The sequence below is a fragment of the Neoarius graeffei genome, chromosome 6 (assembly GCF_027579695.1).
Source record: "Neoarius graeffei isolate fNeoGra1 chromosome 6, fNeoGra1.pri, whole genome shotgun sequence".
Taxonomy (NCBI): domain Eukaryota; kingdom Metazoa; phylum Chordata; class Actinopteri; order Siluriformes; family Ariidae; genus Neoarius; species Neoarius graeffei.
The window spans coordinates 45,409,443-45,425,963 of NC_083574.1; the positions used below are offsets into that span (position 1 = coordinate 45,409,443).

General features: G+C 42.4%; 1 protein-coding gene across 1 annotated transcript in view; it reads left to right on the top strand.

Annotated features, from left to right (window-relative positions):
• The first annotated feature begins 2,216 nt into the window (after positions 1 to 2,216).
• mlycd (malonyl-CoA decarboxylase) overlaps positions 2,217 to 16,521 on the top strand; it is a 66,670-nt gene continuing 52,365 nt past the window's right edge. Inside the window, exon 1 of the mRNA XM_060923724.1 lies at positions 2,217 to 2,832. Within this exon, the coding sequence (XP_060779707.1) occupies positions 2,254 to 2,832 (579 nt within the window). The 5' untranslated portion in view covers positions 2,217 to 2,253. The remainder of the gene's footprint in view (positions 2,833 to 16,521) is intronic.

Genomic DNA, 16,521 nt, shown 5'->3' on the forward strand with positions numbered 1-16,521 from the left:
ACAGTGCAGTATTTATTTAATTGAGTTGTTACTATTTTGGTTAAAACTTATTAAAATTTAATTTATATATGATATTATAGTAGGGCGGCACGGTGGTGTAGTGGTTAGCACTGTCGCCTCACAGCAAGAAGGTCTGGGTTCGAGCCCTGTGGCTGGTGAGGGCCTTTCTGTGTGGAGTTTGCATGTTCTCCCCGTGTCCGCGTGGGTTTCCTCCTGGTGCTCCGGTTTCCCCCACAGTCCAAAGACATGCAGGTTAGGTTAACTGGTGACTCTAAATTGACCGTAGGTGTGAATGTGAGTGTGAATGGTTGTCTGTGTCTATGTGTCAGCCCTGTGATGACCTGGCGACTTGTCCAGGGTGTACCCCGCCTTTGGCCCGTAGTCAGCTGGGATAGGCTCCAGCTTGCCTGCGACCCTGTAGAACAGGATAAAGCGGCTAGAGATAATGAGATGAGATGAGATAAACATTCTTCTAAAGCATCACTTGTGTTATTTTCTGTGTATGTATACAACATTCAGGCAGGAGATTTTTCAGCTAAAAATCTGATTTAAGACTTCCCTTTCATTGTTATTATATTAAAGGGGAACAGAGGGCAATATATAGAGTAAATATAACAATAAAACACACATTAACGAACCTTATTCAAGACTTACAAAAGTTTTTTGTTCTAAGGTTGGAAAGTTATAGTGTTTTGAAAGTAGCTCGAGCAAACCATTTCCGCAGTTTGAACAGCCCACCATGATATTAATTTGATCCAATCAGAATGCACGTTCATTTTCTCTGCGTAACACTCATGACGTATGTATGTGCCCAGTTGTGTTGGCTCATTGAGGTTGGGACTAGCACGTGTGAATCGGAAAGTAGGATGAATTGTAAGTGATCGGCTACACGATGCCACAGCGTGTTGCTTTCGGGTGTAATAACAGGACCGATGGAAAGCATAACGATCCTCCAGACGTGTCTTTTGCGGGATCTCTTCGTATGATTCGACAGAGCTGTCACTTTCACTTGATGCGCCCGACGCCATGATTACACGCTTCTCTCCTAGTGCAGTGGGTAGGGCTGACGTCACGGTCTTTTAAAAATGGCGACTCTTGTGCCGTTTAGCGTACCGACTATTATATTTACAATTACCAAGATATTTCGTTGTTTTCTAGTATATAAATTTGATAGAATACTTAAGAATACGTTACTTTGTCACATCAGCAACTGTATATATTATATTTGGTACCCCTTTAAAATTAAAGACAAGAGTATTATTTCAGATTTTTCACTCTGAGCTGTCTCGTGCCTGATACATGAATCCCATAACCTATAGTAACTGATCGAACAATATCAACAATTCAAAAACTCTTTTTAATTGTATAAATCTCAAATGGTTTGTAATTAATTGGGATCCACTGTTTTTATCATCATACCCTCATCCAAATGAAAATGTCTTTCATGTACTTTTAGGGGGCGGCACGGTGGTGTAGTGGTTAGCGCGGTCGCCTCACAGCAAGAAGGTCCGGGTTCGAGCCCCGGGGCCGGCGAGGGCCTTTCTGTGTGGAGTTTGCATGTTCTCCCCGTGTCCGCATGGGTTTCCTCCGGGTGCTCCGGTTTCCCTCACAGTCCAAAGACATGCAGGTTAGGTTAACTGGTGACTCTAAATTGACTGTAGGTGTGAATGTGAGTGTGAATGGTTGTCTGTGTCTATGTGTCAGCCCTGTGATGACCTGGCGACTTGTCCAGGGTGTACCCCGCCTTTCGCCCGTAGTCAGCTGGGATAGGCTCCAGCTTGCCTGCGACCCTGTAGAACAGGATAAAGCGGCTAGAGATGATGAGATGAGATGTACTTTTAGGACTTGTGTGAAAATCTGATGATGTTTTAGGTCATTTATGCAGAAATATAGAAAATTCTAAAGGGTTCACAAACTTTCAAGCACCACTGGACTACAGAGCTCATTTATTTGGACTTGTGTGAAGGTTGCCAGGTCTGCACGAAATCATCCATGGGCGTGTTTAAGAGGCGCGTGAAAATGAATCGACAGACATATGTTTTGTCGTGAGTTCTATTATGGAAATAATTTTTTATTCTATAAGTTGAATTCGTATTTGTAATTAACTCCTGAGAAGTGCGTATTTGAAATCGTGTAAACTGGCAACACTTTTGCTTCGCGCTGCCGCTTTAAGACCCGGAAGTGTTTCACGTTTCCATGAGGTCAAAGCGGTTTATTTTGGTACTGAGTAGTGGTTTATATACTGCATGTGCGATGACAGTGATACGATTTATTGTAGGCACTTTCTCAAGGACTTGGCGATCCAGCTGTGTCTCTGAGCCTGTCCAGATCTTCAGACAGTGGACTTGTGGTTCACGTTCTTCCATTGCAGGAAATAATAACAATAATAATAATAACAACAACAACAACAACAACAAAAAACAGATGAGGCTGATGGAGGAGGTGCTGCTGAGGACTGTGGCTCCATTACCTAATTATGAGATGAGAGAGAAATCTCCTCCACCTCCTGACTCCAACAGCCTGGACTTCATGCACTTCTACAGAAACCTGGGCAAGGAGCAGAGACTTGTGTTACTGGAGATCCTGTCCAGAGAATATGGAGTGGACCACAGAGGAGCTTCAGAGATGGCTCGGAAACTGGTGGATACACAGTTAAGGGACCTGGCTACTATATTACAGGCCGAAGACAGACTGCGTTACAGTTTAACCCCAAGATACAGACATTTACTGAAGCACATCAGCAGGGTGGAAGGAGGGGTGAAGTTCCTGGTGGATCTCCGAGCTGATCTTCTTGAGTTTACCTCTAAAGTGACTGACAGTCCGCACTTGAGGGTAAATTCTCACCCTAGTTTGTCCTCACACTGATTATTAACATTGTCACCTTTTACGGTACAAAACTAACAGTCTTTTCATCAGAAATTCCTCTTGAGTTGTATTTGGAAAGGTGCTGAAGTGCCTGAGTGTTTACACTGTATAACACCCCCAGTGAGAGCCCTTTCACCCACTTCACATGTCTGGTGTTTTGTTTCATGAAGTTGCAAAGTAACATGACCTTAGACAGACTGACTTTTCCCCTACTTCAAACTGGTTTCCATTCAGATGCATTACACCATAAGTATGGCATTGTGTTTATCACGAGCCAAAGTTTATTAATAGTTTACTAAGTGGCGTCCTGAATGAATGAAAGAAAGAAAGCACAACTTTATTCATCACACACTTGTGAAATTCCTCTCTGCATTTAAAGTGCATATCACGGGTAAATTCAGGAGCAAGACCAATGTAATTCTCCTATTTTATATTCAACTTTGGTCAAATATCTGTAACATTTTGCATTCTCGTCTCATCTCGTTATCTCTAGCCGCTTTATCCTGTTCTACAGGGTCGCAGGCGAGCTGGAGCCTATCCCAGCTGACTACGGGCGAAAGGCGGGGTACACCCTGGACAAGTCGCCAGGTCATCACAGGGCTGACACATAGGTGGGGTTTACATTAGACCGTATCAGCAGATCATCAGATTAACGTTTTTAAAACGATTAGCGTGCACACAGCAACACCAATACACGGATACGCTCGGCTCCGCAGGCATCCTGCGCTCCAAATCACTCCGCCCTGAACAGCGAGTGCCCTCTGGAGGGTGCGCACTCCAGCCCTGCGCAGCTCACAGAGCGCGCGAGTGAAGCGCGCAAGCAGTGATTTGGGACTGAGCCGCTGTGTGTGTGATCCCAGTGCATATCACTTACCACTTGCAAGTGGAAGGATGGCAAGCCTAAAGACAATCATAACTACACAATGGGCAGTATTTGCATCAGTATTTGCAGTATTTTCATACTTTTATACTCTTTAATGAAAGGTGATACAAGGCGGAAGTCCGCGCCGTTTTTCAGCAGTCGCGTCACATGACCAACGCCAGCGAATCAGGAAGGTGGATGTCACCGTGACGACGCCAGCTAGAGCTCAGCACAGCGTATCCGCGTATTCTCAATGTTTACACAGCACCGGACCAGACACGATCTGGATTGAATACGTGGACCCTGGCGGATTCCCGTTTCCAGGCGTTTTAATGTAAACGGACAGTGCATCCGCAAAGAAAATGAGACAGATACGGTCTAATGTAAACTTGGCCATAGACACAGACAACCATTCACACTCACATTCACACCTACGGTCAATTTAGAGTCACCAGTTAACCTAACCTGCATGTCTTTGGACTGTGGGGGAAACCGGAGCACTCGGACGAAATCCACGCGGACACGGGGAGAACATGCAAACTCCACACAGAAAGGCCCTCACCGGCCACGGGGCTCGAACCCGGACCTTCTTGCTGTGAGGCGACAACGCTAACCACTACATCACTGTGCCGCCCCACTTTGCGCAATACCAGAAAAATTCAGTTGAAATCAAGCCATTTGAGGCGAATTGGTCCGCCTCTGAAAAAATCTCATCTCATTATCTCTAGCCGCTTTATCCTGTTCTACAGGGTCGCAGGCAAGCTGGAGCCTATCCCAGCTGACTACGGGCGAAAGGCGGGGTACACCCTGGACAAGTCGCCAGGTCATCACAGGGCTGACACGTAGACACAGACAACCATTCACACTCACACCTACGGTCAATTTAGAGCCACCAGTTAACCTAACCTGCATGTCTTTGGACTGTGGGGGAAACCGGAGCACCCGGAGGAAACCCACGCGGACACGGGGAAAACATGCAAACTCCACACAGAAAGGCCCTCGCCGGCCCCGGGGCTCGAACCCAGGACCTTCTTGCTGTGAGGCGACAACACTAACCACTACACCACTGTGCCGCCCGACCTGATGGTTTTCTGCAAATTTCTTCAACACTATCATGTAATTATTAAAATGGTTAACAGATGTATCGTAGGAGGGTGTAGCAACACCAATCGTGATGGGATTAGTACTCATCGTTTCCCAAAAGACCGGACAATGAGAGAGAAACGGGAGCTCTTGGTCTACACAGACTGTGCACTGAAACCGTGCAAGCTCTCGCAGCCTGCTGGCGCTTCCGCAGGTAACTAATCCCATCAAGATTGGTGTTGCTACACCCTCCTACGATACATCTGTTAACCATTTTAATAATTACTTGATAACGTCAAAGAAATTTGCAGAAAACCACCAAGTCGTTTTCTCAAACAAACTAGCGCTGACGTAGGATTCAGAGGGAGGCGTCCCGCATGTGACGTCACGAAAATCAGTGTTTGCCGGGAAATCCAAATGGCACGTTTTTTCAGAGGCGGACCAATTCGCCTCAAATGGCTTGATTTCAACTGAATTTTTCTGGTATTGTGCAAGGTAAAAAAATTGCGCAAAATGTGACAGATATTTGACCACAGTTTAATATAAAATAGGAGAATTACATTGATCTTGCTCCTGAAAGTGATATGCACTTTAACCTAACCGTATGTAGGGGGGAAACCAGAGCACCCGGAGGAAACCCACACAGACCAGTGAGCAATGAGCACACACACATACATACCCAGAGCAGTGGGCAGCCATGCTAACAGCGCAGTTGGGAGTTAGGTTCCTCACTCAAGGGCACCTCAGCCCAAGGCCGTCCCATATTAACCGAACCACATGTCTTTGGGGGAAACTGGAGCACCCGGAGGAAACCCATGCAGACACGGGGAGAACATGCAAACTCCACACTGAAAGGCCCTGCTGGCCACTGGGCTCGAACCCAGAACCTTCTTGCTGTGAGGTGACCGTGCTACCAGTGTATGTATGATTTTTCAAAGCGGGGGTGTCACACTGACTTGGCAGCCTGAGTATATTATGTAACAAAAAATAATTACTATTGCTAGTTTAGAAGTGGGAAGTTTGGGGAAGTCATGGCCTAATGGTTAGAGAAACAGCTTTGGGGCCAAAAGGTTGCTGGTTCGATTCCCCAGACTAGCAGGATTGACTTAAGTGCCCTTGAGCAAGGCACCTAACCCCCAACCACTCTGGCAAGAGTGGTAGCCTACCTTGTGTCTGATTAGCCAAAGAAAAACTGATGATGTGATCATTGAAACTGACAACTGACTAGTTTAGAAACCGGCTCTTCCATTATTGCTGTTTCTTCCACATTTTCTTGATGTTGTGTTTTAGAAACGGCACTAAACTTAGCTTCGAAACCACAAAATGCAACTTTGAGGGAAAAAAAATATATAATAAATTGCTTACCTGTCTTCACGTCCAAAGAAGGAGGAAAGTTTCACTTGTTTTGACATGGTAAATTATTAACACGAGGAAATACTCATAATTCGCAACTAAAAAGACTGCAGCTACACTGGCAGCTTGACCACGCTTTCTAGTGCGATCGTGTTGTGCTTGCGCAGAACTGGGTTTTCACGGCCAAACCACAGGAAGTCCGTACAAGGTTATAGGAACTCTAATGAGGCTGAGGTAACAATCTAGTTTTAAAAAATGTTAGAAAAATTACAGTGGGCACTTTTCTAATATTCTTATGTGGATATTGAAAAAATGTATGGTCCAACAAAGGGGGGGTCACAGGCACCCCCCAGCTACGCCCCTGCCTATTATGACTACAGGGCTCAACATTAACGGTAGTCCGACTGTCCGGGACAACCAAATGTTGGTCCAAGCAAGTCAAATATGCATCGGCCTGTCCGACAGGATGAGTTGAATATTTGTTGAAAATCACCATTTTTATAGTAATTATTCAAGAGTTAGATCAATAAATTTCCAACAAAACTAGTTCAATCATTTCAGTGATCTGGCCACGTTATTGACTTTTAAATTCCGGCGAAGCCGAGTACAGCAGGTGTGTCTGTAAAAATAATTACGTCATAATATCTAGATTTATTATTAGACTTTGAATTCATTGAAATTGAAGAAATGGTGATCAAATGCCTCAATAAAATCAATATCTATGGTGAATCTTCATTCGGATATTTTTTTTTTTGGGGTATGGTACACATTAACCATCACAAATGTTGTAAAATATTTGACGGGAATTTTACAAAAGTGCTGAGCTCAGTCACGGTTTTTCATTCGCAACGTGATTCTGTCCCCCTTATCATGTCCAACTTGTTTTCTTTTGGTTTCATTTCTTTAAATTAAATTATACTTCAAGTTTTACTGGATTAATCAAGATTTAAATTTATTTTCTCTAGAATCTTTGAATTTGGGTGAGTCTAACTCCTAAAACTGCAGATCAGGCACCGTAATGGGGCATTGGATAGTTTCTTTTTATTGTTGAAGTTTGATTTTTATTAAAAAATTACAAATCATTAAAGCATAATGTTTATCCTGACTATACCTGCTTTTTGATCAACCTTCTTAATCACTTTCCTTTCGTTTAACTAGTAAATGCATAGTAATAGAAAGGTTATGGTCAGGACAAGTGAAAAATCTTCAAGTTCAAAGTGTTTGTCATATGCACAGTAATAGACTGGTACCAAAATTCAAAAAAGTGCTTATTTAAGGAGTTAAAGGCATTTTTGAGACAAAGTCGGCAAACAGTCTTATTTTGTCAATCTGGGTGTGCCGAATTCAAATCTGCAATATGCCGAGCTCTATCTGACCTCTGTTGACCTCTAGAGGTCATTGAACTTTGGGCCTGTAAAGGTCTCAGCTGAACCCAGTTTCTCAGCTTTCTAAGGAATGAAATGTACTAAAATGATTAATGAAGTTAGCAAATGGCCTTGTTTGTTAAATGTTTGGGTGCTGAATTCATTTTTCATTTGTAAAACGACATATGACCTCTGATAACCTCAAGGTCATTAAACTTGGCCTATAGGCCTATGCATTTAATGGCATTTTTAAACTGACTTTACTCCCCCAAAAAGAATATGAACAGACAAAAAACAAACAGAAAGGAACAAATCCAACATTAAATGCCAGTCCATGTACATGTGACTTACTTTTCACAATGAGAATGCCTCGGCGATCACCTTCCATAACATTGCATTACATTTAGCGGTTATTGTTTATACAAAGCTACTGAAAAAAGGACAGATTCAGCAGCATACAAAATGTGGGGGCATACAGGGTATACACGTTAATCAGGGTTGAGTTTTTTTCTTTGTTTGTTTTTTGTTTTGTTTTAAACGGGGTAAAGCCTTTACAAAAAACAAACAACAAAGAAAAAAACTCTCATATATACTAACCCTGATTAACCTGTATACCCTGTATGCCCCCACATTTTGTATGCTGCTGAATCTGTCCTTTTTTCAGTAGCTTTGTATAAACAATAACCGCTAAATGTAATGCAATGTTATGTAAGGTGATCGCCGAGGCATTCTCATTGTGAAAAGTAAGTCACATGTACATGGACTGGCATTTAATGTTGTATTTGTTCCTTTCTATTTGTTTTTTGTCTGTTCATATTCTTTTTGGGGGAGTAAAGTCAGTTTAAAAATGCCGTTAAATGCATAGGCCTATAGGCCAAGTTTAATGACCTTGAGGTTATCAGAGGTCATGTGTCGTTTTACAAATGAAAAATGAATTCAGCACCCAAACATTTAACAAACAAGGCCATTTGCTAACTTCATTAATCATTTTAGTACATTTCATTCCTTAGAAAGCTGAGAAACTGGGTTCAGCTGAGACGTTTATAGGCCCAAAGTTCAATGACCTCTAGAGGTCAACAGAGGTCAGATAGAGCTCGGCATATTGCAGATTTGAATTCGGCACACCCAAATTGACAAAATAAGACTGTTTGCCAACTTTGTCTCAAAAATGCCTTTGGGTGTCACAATTCTGGATTTTGGTACCAGTCTATAAGGATATGTCCACTTGCACAGCGAAATTCTTAGTTTGCTGTCCACCATGAATGACAATTACAAATAAATAAATAGGCGGAAGAAGTAATACAAAGTAAGGCAATATAGTGCAAAAATAAAAGCAAAGAAAAGCAAAAGCAACAAAAACACCCAGTGTAGTACAAAATAAAGGTTAAATGTAGTGCAAAATAGGTAGTGTAATACAAAAATAAGGCGATGATCAGATGTCGCAGCGGAAGGGCAGTAATGTGTGAATGTGCAAACAATGTAATCAGATGTAAACAGTCAATGAAACAGCAGCAAAAAGGGCAGTAATCTGCAAACAAATGTAAACAGATGTAAACAGTCAAGGACAGTTTACAGGGAGGTAGTCCATGGTTGTAGACTCCTGCCAGCTGTTCAGGAGTCTGATGGCGGTGGGAAAGAAAGAGTTCTTTAGCCTGACAGTCTTACATTTCAGACTTCTGTACCTCCGGCCTGAGGGTAGGAGTGTGAACAGTCCGTGCTGGGGGTGGGTGGGGTCTTTGAGAATGGAGGCAGCTTTCCTGTGGACTCTGCGGTGGTAGATGCTCTGCAGAGAGGGCAGTGGAGTTTTGGTGATCCTCTCAGCAGTCTTCACCACCCTCTGCAGGCATTTGCAGTCCATTGCTGTAGTGCTGCCGTACCACACAGTGATGCAGTTGGTCAGGATGCTCTCAATCATGCAGCTGTAGAAGTTGCTGAGGATCTTGGGTGACATACCAAACTTCCTCAGCCTCCTCAGAAAGTACAGCCGCTGTTGAGCCTTCCTAACCAGCTGTGTGGTGTTAGGTGTCCATGTGAGGTCCTCACTGATGTGAACACCCAGGTATTTGAAGCTGCTCACCCTCTCCACCTCAAGCTCCCGGATGAACAGTGGCCGATGAGGTCTCCTCTCGTCCACTATCATCTCCTTTGTCTTGTCCGTGTTGACGGTGAGGTTGTTGTCCTCACACCATGACACCAGACTGGCCACCTCCCTCCTGTAGACTGTTTTGTCACCACCAGTGATGCGTCCTAGCACTGCGGTGTCGTCCGCGAACTTCAGGATGATGTTGTCCTTGTGGGAGGTGACACAGTCATGGGTGAACAGAGTGTAGAGGATGGGGCTGAGGACGCATCCCTGTGGGGTGCCAATGTTTGTGATGATGCTGGATGAAGTCCTGTTACCAATCCTGACAGTCTGGAGCCTGCCAGTCAGGAAGTCACGGAGCCAGTCACAGAGGGTGGGGTGCAAACCAAGTGTGGACAGTTTATGGGGGGTGACCATGTTGAAGACAGAGCTGTAGTCAACAAAGAGCATCCTGATGTAAGAGTCTTTGTTTTCCAGGTGGGAGAGGGAATAATGGAGTGCAGCAGTGATGGCATCTGAGGTGGACCTGTTGGGCCTGTAAGCATACTGCAGGGGGTCCAGGGTTTCCGGTATGCTGTTCTGAATGTGGTCCAGTACCACTCTCTCAAAGCACTTTCAGTCGATTGGAGTGAGTGCTATCGGCCTGTGATCATTCAGGCAGGTGGGTGGGCTCTTCTTGGGAAGAGGGACGATGGTTATGGTCTTGAAGCAGGAGGGAACAGTGCTCTGGCTGAGGGAAAGGTTGAAGATGGTGGTGAAAACATCAGCCAGCTCATTGGCACATACTCTGAGGGCCCGCCCAGATTAAATGCTGCTTGTCCGACTGGATGAGTGAATTAACAAGGTAATGTTGAGCCCTGGACTATTTTTATAAAGCAGTCGTATATGGGTGACAGCTGATGCTGTATGACATTTGACACACTTTTGCTGTTACGGAAAACTATGCAAGCTCTGTGCTTCCAAAAAAAAATCCCATCAGAATCCTGTTATTCAAGAAAAAAAATCACATTATTATGAGAAACTCTTTTCTTCTTTTGGCTGCTCCTATTAGGGGTCACCACAGCAGACCATACTTCCCAATTTATGATCTGCATATTTAATTTGCCATAGGTTTTTACACTGGATGCCCTTCCTAACGCAATCTATCCAGACTTGGGACCAGGACTAAATATGCACTGGCTTGTCGAACCCCAGTGGCTGGGTATTTTTACCGAGTCTGCATGTCTTTGAATAGTGAGAGAAAACCAGAGCACCTGGAGGAAACCCACAGGAAGACCATGCAAACTCCACACAGAAAGGCCCCCGTTGACTACGAGTTTCGAACCCAGACCCGAGAAAAACCATCATGCTATTTCACCAAATATACATTACTCAGATGAAATGTTGCGTTATTACAGGAAATATCATGTACAAGGAAAATATTATAAAAGCAGCTTAACTGGTCTTGTCTTGTTTTAACAGTCATGTTAACGGTTTTGTCATTAGTATACAGACATTACAAAGGATCCTCAATACAGACTGAAAAATTAGTCAGACCTTTTAAAGGTTGATTTATTCCCAGCTGAGCCTCTTGAATGTCATGGGAAACCTCATGCTTACAAATTACAGCGTATTAAATGTCTACGGGCTGTTATGCAAAATGTTGTGATGCAAAATGCTATCTGGCTTCTATTTAAAAACCTGGGTCCTCATGGAGCTGAGCTGAGACACAGGAATCCCTCTTGATGCAGGCTGAACAGGAACCAAGGTCCTAACTTTATACCCATCGCTTGTTTTTACATGCTGTTTCCTCCTAGCAATGTGAGATATGGTGAAATAACAATGTATTTCTCATAATATGATGTATAATATTACAGGAAATTATCTTCCTTATAACGTGAAACTCCCATGTGACAACGTGATATCTTTCTTGTTATAACAAGATATTGATGACACTTTTTTTTGGTCATCCATAACAGCACAGAGCTTCTGTAGAAAGTATTACACGTAGCAAAAGAATCCGTTGCTCGTGAGTTGAGTTCAGCCATCTTAACCCATGTGCTGATTTTCACTGATGGCTGATTAACGCTACGTTCACACTGCAAGGCTTAATGCTCAATTCCGATTTTTTTGTGAGGTTGTTCACATTAACAAATATATGCGACTTGTATGTGATCCTCAGTATGAACGAAAAGCGACCTAAAAGTGTTCCGCATGCGCATTGCAGGATACGACGACGTCACACGCAGTGAGCATGGCCAGTGTTTACGGAAGTAAAACCGCCCGGTTGCGGTATGACCCATCCAATCTAGCTTGAATAGCTGCATCCCCCCAAATGGAAATCAGCTCCCTAACCTCTGCGTCCTTCCATTGAGAACCTTCACAGCCCGAAGCGTCCCTCGCATTGATGTCATGCGGCAGGGGCGCAGATGCGTTTTTTGAACTGGGGGGGACAAAGCTGCCAGCAAACCAACCCCAACCCCGATATGCCTGTCAAACTTGTTGTGGGTTACCATAGCAACCAAGCTCGAGCTCGCAACCTGTGCAGTCTGCGCAGCTCAACCAACCGAATATCAGTCTTTGTTTTGTTTTATGTGAGTTGTTGCAACTATGTATACACTGCCGTGCACCTCAATAAACCGAATGGTAATTAGTCTTTTGATTTTTCCGTGAGGTTTGCCTTATGCAAAGAAAGACAGCATAGACGTTTTTTCCTCCCTATAAGTGGGGGGGGACCGAACGAAGTGAATTTAAATCTGGGTGGGACGAGTCCCACCCTCTATCTGCGCCCGTGATTATGCGCCATGTTGTTGTAACTTTTTTTGAGAGACCCGCCGCCTACTTCAGCGCAGAATAGTGACGTTTGTGGCTTGTTGATGACGTGTAAGTCGGATGAATGCGACCTGGCGGTTCAGACTGAAGTCGCATATGAAAAGAGCGGATAGGAATCGGAATTAGGACCACATATCCAAACGGCCTGGGTCGGATTTGAAAAAATCGGATCTGTGTCGTTCATATTGTCAATAAAAGATCGGCTACAGGTCACATATGGGCCAAAAGATCGGATTTGAGTTACTTCAGCCTGCAGTGTGAACGTAGCCTTAGTGACCTTGTCAAAGCGTCAAAGATTTTTATTTAGATCTCTGAGTGTCACAGTTGCGATGGTCCAAAAGCCACCAATATTAGAATAGCATAGAATTATGCATAGAAACTCACAGGACACCTGGATATGGTAGTGCTAATGGCAAAACATAAATGAAATGGGGTAATGGACAAGAAAAATCCAAACTAACTCAAGCTTACTCAAAAGGATATTTGTGTTTATGCAACCCCATTTTCTGCCAAGTTGGCATCATAGCTCTATCGTCAGAGGATCTTTATCTTATTATCTGCCATGCAGAACACATTGCACAGTTTGTTATAGAATTCAGCCAAGATTTTATTTGTTGGGTTCATCTTGTTCAGTGTTACAACTAATAATCATAATAGACCACTGTAATTACACAGTCTAAAACCCTGTTTACACCTGGCAATCAAATGAAATGAAACACAAACATTATATATATATATATATATATATATATATATATATATATATATATATATATATATATACACACCAGTGCATCTCAAAAAATTAGAATATTGTGAAAAAGTTCAGTATTTTCCATCAGTTATTTAGGAAAGTGAAAATGTTATATATTATAGACTCATTACATAAACTAAAATGTTTCAAGCATTTTTCTATTTTAATTTTAATCAGTATGGCATACAGTACAAAAACATAAAAAAACCCATCTCAAAATATTAGAATATTTCATTTCGAGTTTGAGTAAAACAGTATGAACACAGTGTATCTCTCGGTCTAGTTCAGTACACACAACCACAATCATGGGGAAGACTGCTGACTTGACTGTTGTCCAGAAGATGATCACTGATGCCCTCCACAAGGAGGGTAAGCCACAAAAGGTCATTGCTGAAAAGGGTGGCTGGAAAAGGTGCACAAGCAACAGGGATGGCCGCAGTCTTGAGAGGATTGTCAAGAAAAGTTGATTCAAGAACTTGGGAGAGCTTCACAAGGAGTGGACTGAGGCTGGTGTCAGTGTATCAAGACCCATCATGAACAGACATCTTCAAGAAAGGGGATACAACTTTCGCATTCCTAATATCAAGCTACTCCTGAGCCAGAGACAATGTCAGAAGTGTCTTATCTGAGCTAAGGAGAGAAAGAAATGGACTGTTGCTCAGTGGTCCAAAGTCCTCTTTTCAGATGAAAGTACATTTTGCATTTAATTTGGAAATCACGGTTCTAGAGTCTGGAGGAAGAGTGGAGAGGCACAGAATCCAAGGTGTTTGAAGCCCAGTGTGAAGTTTCCACAGTCTGTGATGATTTGGGGTGCCATGTCATCTGCTGGTGTTGGTCCACTGTATTTTATCAAGTCCAAAGTCAACACAGCCATCTACCAGGAGATTTTAGAGCACTTCATGCTTCCATCTGCTGACGAGCTTTTTGGAGATGCTGATTTCCTTTCCCAACAGGACTTAGCACCTACCCACAGTGCCAAAACTGCTACCAAATGGTTTGCTGACCATGATATTACTGTGTTTGATTGGCCAGCCAACTTGCCTGACCTGAACCCCATAGAGAATCTATGGGGTATTGTCAAGAGGAAGATGAGAAACACCCGACCCAAAAATACAGATACGCTGAAGGCCACTATCAAAGCAACCTGGGCTTCAATAACACCTCAGCAGTGCCACAGACTGATCACCTCCATGCCACACCGCATTGATACAATAATTCATGGCAAAGGAGCCCCAACCAAGTATTGAGTGTATAAATGAATATACTTTTCAGAAGTTGGACATTTCTGTATTGTAAATCCTTTTTTTGATTGATCTTAGGGAATATTCTAATAATTTGAGATACTGGATTTCTGATTTTCATGAGCTATAAGCCATAATCATCAAAATTAAAACAAAAAAGGCTTTAAATATTTCACTTTACATGTAATGAATATAGAATATATGAAAGTTTACCTTTTTGAATTAAATTATGAAAAAAAGGAACTTTTTCATGGTATTCAAATTTTTTGAGATGCACTAGTATATATGTGTGTGTGTGTGTGTGTGTGTGTGTATATATATATATATATATATATATATATATATATATATATATAAAGTTGGCTATAAGCCATACACAATGAGGTTGAGTGTAATAACTGTTTTATTCTATCCACATTCACTGGATTTTCAGAAACAGAGCGGTTTTTTTTTTTTGCATATTCGATAAATAAAAACTTTTTATACAAAACGTCCGACAAAATCATTTCCGCTTTGAATGTAAACAAACCGGTGAAATGACAGTAGCAAGTGGTGAAAAATGCTATAATAATAATTCTTGAAAAATAAAAGACGTTCTTACCATCAAATATTTTTAGTCCATATTTTGTTGCTTTTTTTTTTCTTTTTTTTGTATTTTTTTGGGGTTTTGTTTTTGAGTAGTTTTTATATAGCATCTCCCATAACCCCGTACGGAACAGAACGGGACGGAACAGTACTGTCACATATTTTAATGTGGTGCCATGTATTTTCTTATATTTGCCTTCTGGGTTTTTATATGCTCTTCCATCCCATGTATAACAAGTGTTCCGTCCTACAATACCATTTTTGTGACGTTTATTTACATAATGTACAACCCCGATTCCAACAAGTTGGGACAAAGTACAAATTGTAAATAAAAACGGAATGCAATGATGTGGAAGTTTCAAAATTCCATATTTTATTCAGAATAGAACATAGATGACATATCAAATGTTTAAACTGAGAAAATGTATCATTTAAAGAGAAAAATTAGGTGATTTTTTTAAATTTCATGACAACAACACATCTCAAAAAAGTTGGGACAAGGCCATGTTTACCGACTGAGGAGACAAGTTGCTCAAGTTTAGGGATAGGAATGTTAACCCATTCTTGTCTAATGTAGGATTCTAGTTGCTCAACTGTCTTAGGTCTTTTTTGTCGTATCTTCCGTTTTATGATGCACCAAATGTTTTCTATGGGTGAAAGATCTGGACTGCAGGCTGGCCAGTTCAGTACCCGGACCCTTCTTCTACACAGCCATGATGCTGCAATTGATGCAGTATGTAGTTTGGCATTGTCATGTTGGAAAATGCAAGGTCTTCCCTGAAAGAGACGTCGTCTGGATGGGAGCATATGTTGCTCTAGAACCTGGATATACCTTTCAGCATTGATGGTGTCTTTCCAGATGTGTAAGCTGCCCATGCCACATGCACTAATGCAACCCCATACCATCAGAGATGCAGGCTTCTGAACTGAGCGCTGATAACAACTTGGGTCGTCCTTCTCCTCTTTAGTCCGAATGACACGGCGTCCCTGATTTTCCATAAAGAACTTCAAATTTTGATTCGTCTGACCACAGAACAGTTTTCCACTTTGCCACAGTCCATTTTAAATGAGCCTTGTCCCAGAGAAGACGTCTGCGCTTCTGGATCATGTTTAGATACAGCTTCTTCTTTGAACTATAGAGTTTTAGCTGGCAACAGCGGATGGCACGGTGAATTGTGTTCACAGATAATGTTCTCTGGAAATATTCCTGAGCCCATTTTGTGATTTCCAATACAGAAGCATGCCTGTATGTGATGCAGTGCCGTCTAAGGGCCCGAAGATCATGGGCGCCCAGTATGGTTTTCCGGCCTTGACCCTTACACACAGAGATTCTTCCAGATTCTCTGAATCTTTTGATGATATTATGCACTGTAGATGATATGTTCAAACTCTTTGCAATTTTACACTGTCGAACTCCTTTCTGATATTGCTCCACTATTTGTCAGCGCAGAATTAGGGGGATTGGTGATCCTCTTCCCATCTTTACTTCTGAGAGCTGCTGCCACTCCAAGATGCTCTTT